Consider the following 17,572-nt stretch of genomic DNA (forward strand, 5'->3'; position numbering starts at 1 on the left):
ATTTTACTTGCAACATTATTTTTGGCCTAAGGAAAAAAAGTACCTATAGTGCATAAAACAAACTATAAAAATCACATGAGATATGTTGTCCTCTCCGATCCTTATAATGCATATAAAGAGTTTAAATACATTTCAAACTATCCATTATTTGAAGTGCCCTGTTACCTACATCAAATCAAATCAAATTTAATTTGTATAGCACCTTTCATACAGGTAATTTTCTCAGATTCCCATGCAGACTGTTTCAGCAGCTTGAAGCACAACAGCTAATCTAGAAGCTGTCCATATATAGTAATTACAACAGCCTTGGTTTTGACTCCAGCTGGATGTTTTTGTTGCATGTCATGACCCATCTTTCTCTCCCTCTCTGCTTCTGAAAATGAAATTAAAGATGCTTTGTCTAAAAAAATACAGGAAAAACAAGTGCACATAATTAAACCATCCATCAAACTCCAGCCTGGCCCAGATAAGATACCTGCATCTTTGGAACCTTGAGAGACGGGCTGTGTAAACAACCTGATGGGTGTGTCTGTAAAGCAGATATTTTGACTAACATGACCGATAACACTATATTTGTTTTTTTTCCAAAGCCTCATAAATAAAGCAAAAGTCTAAAGCTCAATTGCAATGGTCACCTGAGGTCACAAAATGATCTGAAATGCACCTTTACAACTTCGACCAACTGTAAACACCGCAAGAGCCACAGCGGCTGAATGTATTTTGTATGTCTTTCTTGTTTAGGCAGAGATGAAAAGGCATTTCAGGGAGCACAAAGAGACTAAAATGGTCATTATGTACAGTCTACAGTAATTTGTCACTAGAATCTCATTTTCTGTGAATTCAAAGGGAAATGGGACACCATCCTTTTTCATGGCAGCACAAAAACGACTGCAGAGATGTCAGAATAACAAAAGAATGATAGCCTTTTTATCTGCACACTGCAGCCTGCTCAAAGCTTTTGTTAATATAACTGTACACTTATCATGATGTCTTTTGTCAGGGGGTGTAGCAGCAGCTGTCACTGTAAATTTCCATCGCAGGTCATTTAATGACAAACTTTAGATATATAACAGATGAGTGAAACAGATTAGGTATGGACTCATGCTTATCTTGAACCAATATCATTGCCGTGATTTAGAGCTGCAAACTGGAGAGAATGAGTGGTGTGCTTATAAGAACAGCACAACGCCTCCATATGTGGCTCCACTCGACTGAGTGACATTAATGACACGTGAGATTTACTAAATCTTTAAAGGGATGAAAACTAATGTCCATTAAGAGATGAAAAATATGCAATTATCCCTGTATTTCCACAGATGGCACAATAAGAATTTTCCTTAACAGGTACATTGCTTTGAGGAGGAAAAATTCTACACATTCAAGCAATTAACTCCTCAGAGAGTTGTCAGCTGAAACACTGTGTGGCCCACGCAACGTCTCAAATACTGAGACTCTACCATGTCGTTCAACCACCAGAGGGAAGAGGAGTTGTACTTGTTAGTCACTAACACTCAGTGACAGGGGATCTGCTAACACACAATGCCCAGAGAATACACTGATTACTGCAGGAAGGGCACACAGATCATCCGGGCATACGTTAATCTGCGCTGTTGAAATTGCTGTGAAGAGCAGGAAATGAAAAAATTAGATTTTGCAATAAAAGAAAACTTGCAATCCTATGAAAATCGTTCTTCTTTTGATTATTGTGTCGCTTGTCCTGTTGGGCTGCTCATCCGTCTCCCACCTGAGCATGTTGCAACAATCTGTTATCCCTTCAGGCTTTATTTACTAATGTGGAAAACACAATCGCTCATCAAAGATGCCTGGGAGTGAGATGTAAGTGGGAGGCAAAATGAAAGCAAGGACAGAATAAAAGGCTTGAATGAACAGTAACACCAAGAACAATGCCTGCTAATTACAGCAGCCAGAACACTGCAGAACAAACAGCTGATGATTTGAGAAGAAGAGTCTGCCTCTCACTGATAAACTGGAATCTCATGCATAAATTGTTAACTATTATCTAGGGCTGTCAGACAAAAAAAAAAATCAATCTCGATTAATCATAGAATTTCAATAGTTTATTGCGATTAATCACATTTTTAATAACGTTTTCAGTTTCATTATTTTGCATTTCAAAACAGTTATGAAGTTCATATTGACAAGATGAAGTAATTATTAACGTATTGTCTTGAGTCAAATGATAGCAAAAAAACTGTCATTGAGATATCTTAAGGTCAGAGGTCAAGGGACCAAAAATGACCAGTTCATTTTTCCATCACTAAAACTTTGCCTAATTGTGTAGTGTAAATGGGTCCCCTTCCTGAGGAGCTGGCAGGCCATGGTACCACTGGATCCCCCAAGTCTTTTAGTTTCATATGATACCAGTATCACCACTCTAGCTTTAAAACTCAGCCTGGTACAATCTCTTAAAGATGGAAATGTTTGCTGGCAATTGATACGATTTAAAAACAACAACAACAAACAAACACGTTGTGTAAGGACCTAAATTGGATCAGTTAAATGCTGACAGCCCTAATATTATCTCATTGATTTCTTTTACTTTTCACAACATACACATCCTTAAATTCTAATACTATATTCTCACTCTGAAACTGAACTGCTTTTTGATCAGCAATGTCATCTGTGTCCAGACACATGAATCCAGCCAGCCATCTCTGCGTGGCCAATCTGTGGTTCTCAGGAAGAAGCTGTGGTCTATGTGACAGCCTTGCCCTTTCCAAAACAGAAGGGTACAAGCTCACTCTGAAATCAATTACCCTGGATTTCCTCCCACTATGTCCCTCAGAAGAGAGCTGGCAGCACACAGTCCTGCTCCCTATCATAAGGTCAGCACCAGACCAGTACTGACCAAATGCGTCCAATTTATGCTCTCATCTGAAGTCACGGAGGCACAGAAAAGATGAGATGTGGAGAGGGTTTATTTGCATAATCACAGCTAGAGAATATAGCAAGAAAGCAATTTAGTCAACAAGCACCATCACAGCAGTCATTTTTCTTCATAATCTGTTTAAAAAATGCTGTAGCTTAAACCAGTTAGCATGGTATAAAGTGTTTCAATAGCATCACTATTAGATTGTTTTATTTACCAGTGGAAAACACAATGTTTTTGTCTAACAACCCCGACATCCCTATCAGATGAGCTCAAGTATTGGCCTGTTATATGGATCTGCACTTGTATAGCACCTTTTTAGTCTTCTGAGCACTCAAAGCGCTTTAACACTATATGTAACATTCACCCATTCACACACTGGTGGTGCCACCTGCTACTCATCTTAAACATTCATACGCATACACACACCAATGGCACAGACACAAGGAGCAATCTGAGGTTCACTATAGCACCTGTAGACGAGCTGAGGATCAAATCCACGCTTTTTGATCAGAGGACGACCTGCTCTACCTCCTGAGCCAAAGTCATACCCATCCACTGGAACCACGTACAACAAATGTTCAAAATGGGTTATAAACTGAATGTTAAAACTATCAAATAGATAAAATTGGATATAGTTCTGGTATTTATTTTATATACACAAAATAAATTACTTAAATGGTATACTACGCAGGACTTTTCCTGTAAAACAAAGTCTAGACTCATACAGAAGTAATCCCTCTCAGTCGTCATTTATGACCCACTAGAAGAATGTGGTGATGTATTAATCTACAGAGACTCTTCACGCTAGCTGTATTTTCTTATTTTCTGTGTTCAGGATGTTTCCGGGTGTGTACCCCCACAAGGTAGAAACCAGGCGCCACATCATAAATAGCAGGCATCCAAGAGGAAGATATGAAAACTGCAGACACAGCACCGAAAGAACGTAAATACTGTGAGGCAAAGTGCTGAGCGGAGTGAATCTTGGGTTGGCTTTCAATTTCACTGCCGACACTGTTTACAAAACTATTGACTTGCATAGAAGATATTTGAGCTTTTTGCAGTGTTTATTCCTCACTGTTTGGTAACCATTTCAACAGTTTTTTCCATTATATTTATTTCTTTAATCTACTTCTTTTAGCTTATTATTTAAGCCCTTTATCCTTTAAAGCTAATTATATAATTATATTAATGTTTATACATTACTTTTCACATTAGCTGACTATTTCAACAGTTTATCTATTACTTAAGCAAATTAACTTGCTGAGTTAAACTGTTGATTTATTTATTATTTTAACTATATAAACTGTTTATTTATACTTTTAGCTCTTACCATTTACTTCTCTTTACTTTTACTTCAAAGCTTTGTCCATTACTTTCAGTTTAATCTCAGAACCCATCAGCTATCAGTCTTACAAAGATATGCAGATATCCGTTTACAGAATTTATGTTCAGCTAACAAATGGAACCGTTAAGCCACTGCTTTTAGCTGATTCATTTGTTTATCTAATAATTTAAGTCAAGTCAAGTGGAAATTTATTCATCTCCAGAGGGGTGACAACAGTACAGTACAGTACAGTACAACAGTAGCACAAGATGGTAACTACTCAATCCTATTTGTTATTTTTTCATTATACACATTGTTATCCATACTTTTAAGCAATATCAACTATTTATGCATTACTTTTAGCAAATGATTTCAAATTAGTGGCTCACTTGCAAACTAGTTTTCACAACTGTCAAAAGCAACAGGTGGTACAACTAACTCAGGCAGAAAATCAAGATCACACCAATCCTGTTTGACTGTTTATTTTCCTCTTTAGGGCAAATATTTGAATAGATATTCTTATTCAAGTCCCACATTAATTTTTGGTTGATTTCAGTTAAAAGTAATGTAACCCTGGCACCTGCACCCTTTGTGGTACAAAATACACTATGCAAAAAAAGCAAAACTAATTGAGAATAAACTGCTCTTAAATGATGGATCATGGTGATAACCATGAGACCTCCATAAAATATAAATGTTGATACATCTGGCCTGCCTGCTGCACTGCGCCAGCCTTCTACAAAATCATATCATTCTGTGCAGCACACTTATTAAAATAGGAAAAACAGTTAGACTGTAGAAAGGGAGTTGATCTCAAGAGAGGGACATGACTCATAGCAGAGTCAGGAGAGCTGCTCGGGTCAGCTGCAGAAAACAAAGTGTTAAAGGAAGCAGATGCAACGGGAGGAGAATACATCTTGCTGCACTGCTGTGTCGCTGAGCTGGCATGATAAAGGCAGTGGCAACAAAGATTTGGATGCAAACAGTCCATCTGAGCCAACACACAAGCTCAAACATGTGCACATGCACTGCATAACCAAAACATGAGGATGTGGAAACATCATGGGAATGCAAATGTCTGTGGGGTTTTATTTTTCTTATTGCCTCAGAGAGCCATGAAAACAAAAATCAGAAATGTGTTTCTGCTGCAGGTTTACCTCTACAGAAAGTCAAAGGCCCCTGTTGTTTTCAAACATACAATGAAACAGAGCTTGCGGGTGCATACTGCTGCCTTGAATAACATATCACATAATTTCAAAATACTGTGATATCTTTCTCCCAAGATAAATTTGTTATGCCAAAGTTGTTGCAGCTGTATCTAAAATAGCTATATTATGACAGAACTGAATGTGAAGTGATCATTGGCCTTCAATTTGCTTCTTCGCTTACAACGGGAGTAAATGGCTGAGCACAGTAAAGAATAAAGTGAAAACATTCCAATTTAATGTAATAATCAGCTGCATAAAAAAGAAAGTTAGAAGAAAAACTACCTGTCCAACATGTTGTATTATGTTGGTCAAAGTGAGAGAATCTGAAACTGCTGATTGTTAGAAACTCCAGAAGATGCATATGAATTCCAGCAGTTAAAACATACAACAAAACTTTTTATTAAAGTAGACTTTCAGTGTGGAAAATACACTACAATTGATGTTTTTCATTTCAAGGTGATACAATAATGTCATGTTTTAAGACAGGGGTCGCTGGCCAAGTTCTCTCCTGGTGAGCATGTTTGAACATTCAAGAGAATAAAAACCTCCAGAATTGCTTTGCTTTTTCCATCTATAAACTTTAACTCTATCACTCCAAAGCTAAGTAACATTCCCTTAACTTTCCTCATTTTTGTGCTCAGCATATCCCCTTGAATGTTTAGGAGATTAATGCAAATTGAGATTGCATGTGCTTGAATTCGGCACCTCTCTCCATAAATACGAGACAGGAAGCATTTGAAAAAAAAAAACAATTGTCAGCCTCTTTTGAAACTGTCTTGAAATTTTAGTGTCAAGAGATGAGAGTGCTGGTTATGTTTACAAGTTGCACAGTTTAGGTGCAGCTTGTGAAATGAAGAGCCAGTTTTTAAGCCTTTTGCATCCTTGCATGAAAATTAAACGATGGGGACAAAGTCTAAATAGGGAAAATTCTGTAAGTGTGACACAGATGTGAAAAATAAACTATCGTACAAAGTGAGTGGTACAGGAAAGGTCATATACTTTGTTGTTTTCCCATTGTCCCAGCATGGGGACCTCAGCAAATATCCCTGCAGATTGTTGTTTTGCCAGTTTACAACATACCTGGCTTGACCCTCCATGAATGTTCTTCACTTACAGTGGAATATATGGTAATTGCCTACCTGTAATGACACATTCCCCCAATATTCAAATATGCACAAAATGTCCTCCCACTATACTGATAAAAATATATATAATGAAAAAAAATTGCTATGCTTCGACAGGAAACCATGCACCGGTGTCCATAATAATTTTTAGCGACCTTAACCATAATCCTGAATAAACTTAACAAACGTACAACTATTACAGCTTTTATTATTCTTATTATTACTGTGTCTAGTATTACAGTGTACAGCAGTACTGCAAATGGTGTTGCCTGTACCCCTGCAGAAGCCCTTGCTTAACTGCTGGTGATTGGTACAAACAATGTAAATGTGCTGTACCATCTCTCTGTGGAAAATTATAATGTAATATGATTGTTATATAGGCTATAACACTTTCAATCATTATTTTTTTTGTAAAGTGTTACTATGCCATGACAATATCACAACAAAAATCATAAAATATTATGTCACTACAATGTTGACAAATGTCATTTAAAGTCATAGTATAATGTGTTATAAAGATGTTTAAAATGTCAAAGTATGTCATAAAAAGTCAGTCAAAAAAACATAGAGTAGGATGCCATAGAAAATGTCAATAAAAGTCAGTGTGAGCACCTTTTCAACCCCTTTATGTACTGGCTATTAAAAATGGTAAAAACTTTGAGAACCCCTGATCTAAGATTTTTGTTTCAAAATGTTTTAAAATTGGCATTTTAGCTGTTAAGCCTCTAAAAATGTATCCTGAGGGGAATTCCTTGACCCCCTGCAGGGTTGGGTAGCAGAAGGTGTAGGCTGAAAATGCCCCCCGCCCCCCTGAATGTTAACTAGGTGATTATGTCCCTGAGTAAACTGCATAAATGCATATACACAAATTCCTTTATAGTTACTGTTTTTTAATCTAAAAATTGGGAGCTAAATGGGCGGGTATCTGCAAAGAGCTTGTTACATATCCACAAAAGAGTAAATCTGAGATTTTTGGTTTCCAAAGCAATTAAAAAGAGATATTAGTAATTGATGCAAAGGTAGTGAGCACATTCAAACTCCACGGGTCTCAAGGAAGCCAACCTAGGACCTTCATTCCTGTAAAAAAAAGATTAACCAGCGTGTTGCCCCCACTTTAGCTTTAAGTCCTGTTGTTGACAAAACTAGACTCAGTGATGATGGCCCACAGCAACCCTCCCTTCCTACATCAGAGACTCTTTTTATCTAATCAGCCACAGGACATCAGCACCATTTTCTTTAAACTGGCAGGCAAAGCAAATTCAATTTGTACAGCACTGCATCAACAACACATGGATTTGTTCACATGAGTAACTTGTTTGTTGTGTGAATGTAAACTAGAACCCCTCAGAGACAGCAACATCATGTTTGCAAGACCATCCTTATTAGCTTGTTTGCATTCACAGCCCATCCCAAGTGGCAGCTAAAGCGAGAGATGCTGTCAGGCAGCCTGGCGTGATATGCAGCCTCGTCAGCACATATACTGTACACAAGAAGGCAGTCAGACTGTCTGCTCCCTCACATCTACACATGTGAAAGCTGGAAAAGGATATCATGCTTAATATATACTGAAAGCCAGCTGAATTCTGCCCAAAACACCAGCAGATGTAAGTGAGTGTGCCTGAGAAGCACACCACAGAGAGCTCCTACTGTGTAAGCTGTAGAAGTATAATATTAAAGTTATACATCCACTTTCTGAAGGGATTAACTACGGGTTTGTAGGCACAGAACTGTATAATTGCTAACATAAAAAGTGCCGTCTCATAAAGCTGGAAATGTTCCTTAAATGTGACAGCTCCCGGTGTGAAGGTATGCCAGACACTAACCTTCTCTCTGAGATGCGAGCAGATGTCCTGCTGGTGCTGGTGGACTCTGTGGAGCTCCAGCTCCTCCTGGTGGGCATGTCTCGCCTCCTGCAGGGTGACCAGGGCTCTTGCCAGCAGCTCTTCCTGGTCCCGCTGACACTGTTGGGTCACCACTCTCAGCTGTGCCTGGGTGAAGCGCTGCCAGTCCCACACACGTTCATGCTCCATCTGGAAGAAACAACATGCAATGAGAGGGTGTTTGCACATGAAATGAGGTGACACGGAGGCAAAAACTGAATGTCTTCCTTGATCAAGCTCATTAATTGTATATAAGTAATAAGCAGTAGAGTTCACAACCTGTGATCCCAAAAAGACCCACCACTACCATCTTTACCAAAAGGTTGTTTTTTATTCATCTATAAAGCTTTAAAACAGATACTTCCAAACTATATGTCATCCCTTTTAACTCTGACCTCACATAAGACTGGTGCTCAGTCACAGAATTTATATTTCATTTTACTTAGAATTTAGATGTTTTACTTTTGCATAATGTCAAATACGTAAAATTGGGTTGTTGTATGCATGTAGCATGTAGAGCCACAGTGGCCTATGTGAAAACACAAAGGGCCTTGGTAGAGCCAGTGTTTGGTTTGTTCGTTTTGAGCTACTGTAGAACCACACGGCAGACTCCGTGGGAGAGGACCTGCTTCATACGTAAACGTAAAGGTCTCATTCTAAGGTAAAACAAGATTCTCAATTTCAGGTGATTATAAACTAATGCAAATATAGTTATGAATAGAATGTACCATATCTGTCAATAGATGCCTTAATCATTACCTGAAGCAAAAATTGATGGATGAATCTGAAGAAATAAGTGTGCAAGATTGTAGCACTGCAGCTCAAAAGGGCAACACTGCTGTATAATACACCGTGTTGTGCAAAATTGATGACACGCAAACAGAAATCCACAAACACCCTTACATGATATACTGTCTATAATAATGGCAGCAGGACCATGGGGAAAACTCGATGTCAGATCTGGCTCTGCTTGGTGTATAAAATGGTCCCTCTCTCCTGTCTGTGAAATGTCCTGAAGGAAAACAGTTCCTTTCTGTGTGAGGGCTGCCTGTAGCTATTCATCATTGTGTCAGTACTCACAGAGGCTGCATCACTTGGCTGCTTCATTGGAACAGAGGGAATGATATTCATCTATGGGCTAATAGCGGCTAACTGACGGTGGGAAGGCATTAGACGGCTGACTGGTTTTATTGAAAATGAGTGAGCTGACAGACCTGCCAACGGAACAGAAGCGCCAGAGGCAGTCGAGCAAATCCTGTTTATTAATGCACAACTTTAGAACTTGAGGAAGATCCACCCTCTGTTCGTCACTTTCTCTTGCCCTCTCCTTCACTACCCTTGCCTGTCTTGTGTTGCTATAAGTGAGTATGAACACAGTAATGTGTATGCTTACATGCTCGCGTGTTCACACTTGTCATGCGAATTATGCTTTAAACAACACAATAAGACATAGTATGCATGTGGAACCATCCTCCGCACTGTGTCTGCAGTGCACTCATAAAGTGGCACGACATTTAGTTTAGCTGCTACATCCACACTGCCTTTGCGGAGTGCTGTCTCCATGAGGAGTGAGACACACAAAGGACAAAATAAAGCTGGCTGCCCAGACAGAGTCAGAAAAGGTAAGAAGTATGAATTATTTCCACTATTTCCTTGGAACATTATGAGTACATTACTATGAAATCCTGCTGGCACTCTGTTGGCCTTCAAATAGTTATGAGAGGACATCAAAGAGGGAGGCATAATAGACAATAAAGAGCCCCATCCAGCAGAGGGGGATGTCCTCTCTAAGCTTGTTGGAAACTGCAGGAGGGACTAGTTCAACTTAAGGTCAACAAAAGGAACAGCGAAAACATATCCAGTATAAAGAGATATTGATATGCACATGGATTGTAGTTAGAGGTCAGAAAACTGCCATAAACATATAGGTGCAGATTTTGAAGGGATGCAGTTGGCATAGGGGACGCAAGGTACGCAGTGGATGAAGGTGATGCAGGAGAGAGGAGAGGCAAGAGATGCAAGGAATATATTCCCACCCTCACTCCCCACCCAATTAAAGCATGTAACCCTTTGAAACCTGAGAAATTAGCTTAATTTCTCCCAAAAACATGGGAAAAGAAAATGAGCAATGAAAGAAATTACCCCCAAATTAACATAAATTGGTAAATAGCACAAGAAAACAAGAAAATTACCTGAAAATTAGTAAAAAAAAAAAAAAAAAAAAAAAAAAGAAATACACACACACACACACACACACACACACACACACACACAATCACAAAGATAAGGTAAACAAAAGTTAAACTAATAAATAAATGACCTGGAAAACATTCTTAGAATTATAATAAGCTATAATATAGCTTTTTGCCCAAGATTTTTGAAAATGATTTTTTAAAATTTCTTCTGAGTTGCTCATTGCCTTTTTTTCATGTTTTAGAAAGAAATCACACCAATATGCTTGGGTTCCAAGGCCAATAGAGGATTTTTACTTTGATGAAATTAAATACATTTCCACCATAAATTGCTGCAGAAAAGGCACAAATTTGATGCATAAAATTCACCATAATGCTGGAAATTAAGTTTCTGATGCTCAAAATTTCATAAAGGAAGGCACCCCACCCCCCCTGTTTCATTTGTGTCCTCCCCCTGTGTTAAAAACAAAAACCTGCGGCCTTGGCTGTAAGAACATATTTTATGTTGGGATCAAGAGAGATAAGTGAGGAAATGCCACTAATGTAACTCTCTAAACCCTCTGCTACTGCTCAATTTTCCTTTGGATATTTCTCTGCGAGTTCAAAGAGGAGAAACTTAAATCTCACAAAACTCACATTTTTAAAGTAAAATTCCTAAAAACGGTTCTCTCAAACTATTCTTCCCAATCTAACCCTTGCAGAAAGAGAGAATATTCCAAACAGCGGATACCGCGAGCAATTTGAAGAGATATGGGAGCTAATTTATCACCAACGCTCTTAAATTGTTACACTGCACAAACCCTTTAACTGTGGTAATATGTCTCACCTGCTATCTGGCTATAAAACAGAGCTGCTGTATCGTGCATTAGAATTTAAATAAGACTCACAGAAGGGACAGAAAAGGATGCTTTCATCTTGAAATGATTGCACGCAAATGGAAGTAAATGGCAGGTGAGGAAAATATCAAGGCTCAAACAGGAGCAGCATTCAATGCTCTGGGGTGAAAAAAAAGAAGGGCTAAGACGTTCACAGAAACAACATCTGTAATCAAAGTGCTAACTATAGAATTTCTAATCAACCCATATGTCTGTAAAAGCAATGGGAATCATTTTTCCCTCAACCAATACAAGGGAAATATCTGCCTGAAGCAGACTGCTGCTTAACAGACAGGATCCTTATTTTTCCACTTAATTACTAATGAAGCCAAAAATATACAGATGCAGAGCTCACTTCAACTTGGGGACCATCCTTTGAGCTTACTGGATACTAATCAATGCCACACTTGTTCATTTACAGAAAACGCCAAGAGAGCATGCATAAAATCAACTTTTTTCTTTTTCCCAAACACTGATATCAGGATAGCATTCATGCACTTAATCAGTGGGGTTTCAGCAACTCAATCTGTAGTTCACACTGATTATCCACTGCACGCAAGCCAGCTTAATTATGACTAATAGCTGAATTAGGTGGTGTAAGCACTACATCAACCAACTCTGGGTCTGTTTCTGAGGAAGTGAAAAGTGCAGAGGAAGACAGTTGAGAGACACATCTCTCCTTCTTACAAACCCCCCCAAAGGCTCAACAATCACAGCTCTAAATGCAGCACCCAGCTGGAACTGATATGAGGACAGGTCTCTGGGTGCGGGTGAGGGAGGAGAGCGCGGCTGGCGGTTGTCATGGCAATGCTAGGCGGTGGCGTGAGCGAGCTGTCCACAGTGGGTGACATGGTACATCCTGCAGCGTGCTGAGCAGCTCATTGTCCTGGCTTATCTGAGTGTCTCTCTGCTTGGCTAAGGCTGCAGTGCTACATTGATCAGGGAGCAGGGGACGCACACTGCAGGGAGGCTTCAGACCGGGGAAGGGAGTTACAGTTTCAGAGATGGGTGTGAGTGGAAGGGAGTCAATACAGTACATGAATGTGTGTGTGTGTCCATCTATGAAAGTGGGCATGTGCTATGTGTGTGTGGTTTGTGTGCAGAGAGAAAAATTAATAAGGGCAGTGGGCAATAGTGCCAAGATTTTTCTCTCCACTGTTTACCTGCGACCTGGTCCATCCATGACGTTGCACAGGCACACCAACACAAACTCCCCCACACACACACACAAAAGGCACACTCATCTGCTGTAGAGCCGTGTACAAGCTTTGCTCCTCTGGCAATGGGAAAGCAGTCTATGGCCTTTTGTTAGTGGGTTTATCTATGCATGAAAAACCTGCGTGCACATGCTAATTTTGGTAGGAAAGGGGTATAATTTGGAACAATGTTTGAGCACTGCTTGGGCGGAGTAAAAAGGTATTTTGTGGTGGTGGTGCGTCATTGCATCTCACTGTCAAAGAGGCTAAAATTTGCACGTTCACCCAGGTGTTATATTTCCATCACTCCTGCAGAGTCATTTGACCCAGATGTGAATGCAAATTCTAACCTTTCCTAATACATACAAAAGCCAGATGTTTGTGTGGTCTAGTGTTTTTTTGTGCAGTGGGAGAGGGGCTACAATGTAAACAGGATTGAAAAAGAGAGAAATTCTCTTAGTAAACTTCCCAAGAAAAATGATTATTTAGAGTTGGGCGATATGGAGAAAATCAAATGTACAATGTTCCAGGTCAACACAGAACCCTGCATGCATGCCTGTGGTTTTACTTAACATGAATTGTAACTCTTCCATTTGATAAACTTATTTGATCAATTTAATATGCATTTAATCAATTTTCTTTTCTTCAACATATTTTGTTACTTTATTTTCAAAGTACTGACCAGCTCTAGTCGAGATTTCTCAGGGAAGATTCTTTGCAGCATGTCCATGTAGAGTGCTCTGTGGTTGGGTATGCTGGGAGTGTACTGAGACAAAGTGAACTGGAAACGTTGGTGGTCGTCGGCACACCAGCCACAGAACCTGAACAGATTTCAGCCAAGAAAACACATGATCATAGAGCAAAATAAATAATACCATGACATTATATCTTCCCTTTCCTCCATTTTAGTTCAGCTCTTAAGGGTACATATTGATAAATTGCAAATTACTCATAGAAGCTGCCAGTGCTTATACCACACTGAGCTGAACTGTCACACAAAGACTGTGACAGTGCTATATAGACACAGATCATATGGAAATAAGAATCAAGAGACATTGATACAGTCAGCCTCCAGGGGAGTGAAGCGGCTGTGCCTCTATATGCCGTTGATGTCCTGCTGAGTTTTTAATCTTTCATCATGATCTGCCCAGCTACACTCTGCCTATACCTGTATTTATCAAAAAGGATGGCTGAGAATCATTAAAAGCCTATTTCTATGAACACTGAGTGAGATATTAAAGGGAGTATCGTCGTATATGTACTCCAGATCAGCTGCAAAAATCACTACAATTTTCTCATTCAATCGAAGTGTAAGCACTTAGAATTATGAAAAAGAAGCTAAGCTGAACTTCATTTGTCCTCAGGCCATACCTGTCCGTTCTTTGCAATTGATCTTGGAGACTCTGTAGGCTGCACTTGCACCTTTCCGACAGGGAGTGGAAGGCCTGGATCAGGGATTCCTTCAGCTCTGGGTAAGGGCAGTCTGAATCCAAAACCTCCTCTGGAATTATTTCTATGTTTGCCACATCATCTGAAGTAAGATATTTCTGTGGAAGGACATTAGGACCATATTTAGGAAATACATTAAAATGTTTAGATATTTGCTTTGGTGATGCACTGAAGCGCTCACTTCTAAAGATCATATTATCGCTTTAATACAGAGTGGAAATTGATTTTTCAAAACACAAGGAGGATGTCTATAACCTACAGCAAGAAACTTACCTCTAAACCAAGGGCAATGATTTCCTCCTCCACAACCAGGTACTCTGCATGAAGTTTCGCAGTTATGTCATCTTGCTGGTTTTTCACAAAGTTGATCTGGTGATTTAAGGATAAAAAAGAAGACATTGTCTTAAATACAGGCTTAGAAAACAAGCATGATAGCACAGTATGACCTGCTTTTGTCCAGGGAAATCAAACTGGCAAGTATGAACTGCCACCTTACTATCAAATGGACTAAATTGTTCCACGTCTTGCCTCCAAGAATTCCTCTTATATCAATAATGCTTTGAGAAAAAAACTCCCTTCTACTTCTTACAGCTTAAACAAAGTTGTGACTGGGGAGGCGAGTCAAGAGATCACAGCTATCAGCTCAAACATTTTTTCCCTTTCGTTATGCTACGTCTGCTCCCATCAGCAGTACTAGTTGAACTGAGGTCCCCTCTGTTCTCTCAGACGTCTAGATTCAAAAACATTTATCATCAGAATGATTCGGTAATAGCAAGTAATCAGTAACTGCTTATTTCCCAAGATGCTAGATATCAGAAGGAGGAAAACAGCTAGTTAGAAATGAGACGATGCTTATCAAATAATTAGGCCTGTTTCTCCATCTCAGAAAGGGAACACAGACATTACAATTAAAATGGGAGTATTTCCATTTTTATAAATACAAGTATTTTGTTGTAGCAATTTACAGACGAAAGGAAGCAGGGAAAAAAAAACAATACATTCACAGATGTGCTCCACGTTCTGATTACTGACAACTTTGCAGTATGGTGCAGTGCAAAGCTTAAAAATATTGAAATTTTATTTTTTTCAACCACATTGCCCAGCTCTACTATTATGTTGCACAATAAGTCATGGACTTTTTATACATGCAGGTGTTATGGACATAGATGGGATTAATGCATGATAAAGTTGGGGACCCATTCTGTAAATTCACAAAACATACCATACATCAGTAATATAAAGGTAAAAGTAATAGTGAAAATAGGATGATGGATGGATCGATTGACAAGTGTTATCTTTGTTTATCTATTTACTAACTTGCACAAAATGACTCAATGTTGTTTTCACACTACGAGAGACAACACAGCAACATGACCACCAGCTATGTTATCGCAGAGTCGCTGTTGAAGTGTTGCTCAGACGTTCATAAACATAGTTATGTCGTCACAGGCTTGTGTGTGTGTCTGCTACTTGCCTCAAAGCACCTCAGATAAATGTCATCTGAAATTTAAACCTGGTCAAAAAAAAAAAAGAAATACTCTTATGATCAGTGTATGAGCCACATTTTAACATTTTTCTGCTGTATTGCATCACTGTGTGCACTGCAATGCACATGAAACTAGCATAGCAGCATCTAACTTAGCTAAATAACACAGTACCACAGCTCATTGGAGTGCCAAAAAAAGTTGACATCAGCTCAACTTTGATTTGTGGAGCGTCACGCCTGTCAGCAGTGACAAGTGTCTGGTGTCACTGTCTAGCTTCATGTCACCATCTTCCATCGAAAATGACTTGTAGACTGTTGCTGTGTCTCTCATAGTCTGAACACAGCATAAGGAGAAATACTTCTGATTGATATATTGATAGTTTCAGCCTTAACCTCACTCTCAAATCTGTAGAATGATAATGTATGGTGTCAAAAGATTCATTCATCAAATCTTCAACAGCCAGTAACATGGCATACAGTAAATTTCACTCTTACTGCCTTTTAATTGCCTTTTTATTTATTAGCACTTAATGTGATGCATGTTTTCTGCAGAGTCTTTGGTTTTCATTCATTTAAGAAAACATTAAAAGCAACATTAAATGTGTAACAGTTAAACTGCCCTGGCTCAGTTAAAACTGGTTTAAAGCAAGTTTCTTTTCTGCAGCACATAAAAGACAGAATCATATTACATTACTACATAAAAACAGAAGCAATCAACAAAACAAGACACAAAACATAAACAGCTACACAGACAGATTTAAAACACTGGCAGATGGAAGTATAATTATATAGCACCTGAGAAGGATAAAAGGATCTCTCTGATTGTTGTGAGTCAACAGTAACCTGATGAAATAAGAAATAGAAAAAGCAGACAAAAGACATGAAAAAAAGACATAGAGCAAAGGCACTGTGGCTGCATGTGTGTGTGGGCAGGGGGTTTGTCCCATTGTGCCTATGCAATCAGGTGGCTAGAGGCTGTGGGCCAGCAAGACTAGAGGGGGTCATGGGAACGAAATAAGCATGAGTGAGCTGCACAGAGGAGACAAAATGGCTAGCAGACGGTTCATTCCAAGTATAGTCTGTCTTTAAAGACCCCTGCTTATTCCTTAATCTCACCATTCATCTCTAGGGCTTGCAAAAAGCCTCTGTGAGTCAAAAGCAGACTTGGTGACTTAAGGACTGTGGACATCTAACAAACAAGAGATTCATGAACAGTGAATACGACTCTGTGCGCGAGGTGGGATCATTGTGTGAACAAGCAGTAGAGTTTAAACCTCTGTTGGATGTGCAGAACAGATTGTTTTGGTACCTGCAGAGAGAGTGAGCACAGCTAAGATTCATCACTGAGGGCTTTATTCCCAAATGTCTCACTAACAGCTAGGGACTTGAGCTCTAAGATGCAAGTATTCTAAAACTAAACCATTTAAATTCTTAAACCAGGTGTAGCAAAAGGGATCATAACTCTTTATAGCTTTAGAATCTTGCCTTTCTGCTACCTTTCTTCACATTAAACTCATTTATCAAAGTCACTGTGGACACAACTTTATTTCATATCTCACAGATACCTGCTGTATTACTTGTTCCCAGTTTGATCGATGGACAGTGACTTGCTGATTTTGTACTTCACCCAGTCTGAAGCGCAGGTCATCCCTGAGCTGATGAACAGGCTCCACTGTGGCTTTCCTGAATGCCTCCCGCTCCCTCTCTAAGAGCAGCCCTAAACCCCAACACATACATACAAGGACACATATTACTGTAGTTCTTGTAAACAGCAGAGACTGGTGGAGATACAGTCACTAATGGTATTATAAAATGTTAGTGATGTTTACCATAATCTTGAAGACAGAAGATGGCAGTATCTGTTCTACCATTTGGCCTGATCTGTTTCAGAAAATCATTGACGTCTTTCTCAGCTGTGTCCCTGTTTCATGAGAGAAACAGAAAG

At 39.2% G+C, this 17,572-nt stretch overlaps 1 protein-coding gene across 2 annotated transcripts in view; it reads right to left on the minus strand.

Moving 5' to 3' along the window:
• The window catches only part of LOC121949109 (coiled-coil domain-containing protein 148-like), a 36,772-nt gene that overhangs the window by 8,039 nt on the left and 11,161 nt on the right, over positions 1 to 17,572 (minus strand). For both annotated transcript variants that reach the window (XM_042494712.1, XM_042494710.1), the window contains exons 5-10: positions 17,457 to 17,548; positions 17,193 to 17,344; positions 14,415 to 14,510; positions 14,064 to 14,239; positions 13,375 to 13,513; positions 8,373 to 8,579 (exon numbers count right to left, since the gene is read on the minus strand). In XM_042494712.1, the coding sequence (XP_042350646.1) occupies positions 8,373 to 8,579; positions 13,375 to 13,513; positions 14,064 to 14,239; positions 14,415 to 14,510; positions 17,193 to 17,344; positions 17,457 to 17,548 (862 nt within the window). The remainder of the gene's footprint in view (positions 1 to 8,372; positions 8,580 to 13,374; positions 13,514 to 14,063; positions 14,240 to 14,414; positions 14,511 to 17,192; positions 17,345 to 17,456; positions 17,549 to 17,572) is intronic.

The sequence above is a fragment of the Plectropomus leopardus genome, chromosome 10 (genome assembly GCF_008729295.1).
Source record: "Plectropomus leopardus isolate mb chromosome 10, YSFRI_Pleo_2.0, whole genome shotgun sequence".
In the NCBI taxonomy this organism is placed as follows: Eukaryota; Metazoa; Chordata; class Actinopteri; order Perciformes; family Serranidae; genus Plectropomus; species Plectropomus leopardus.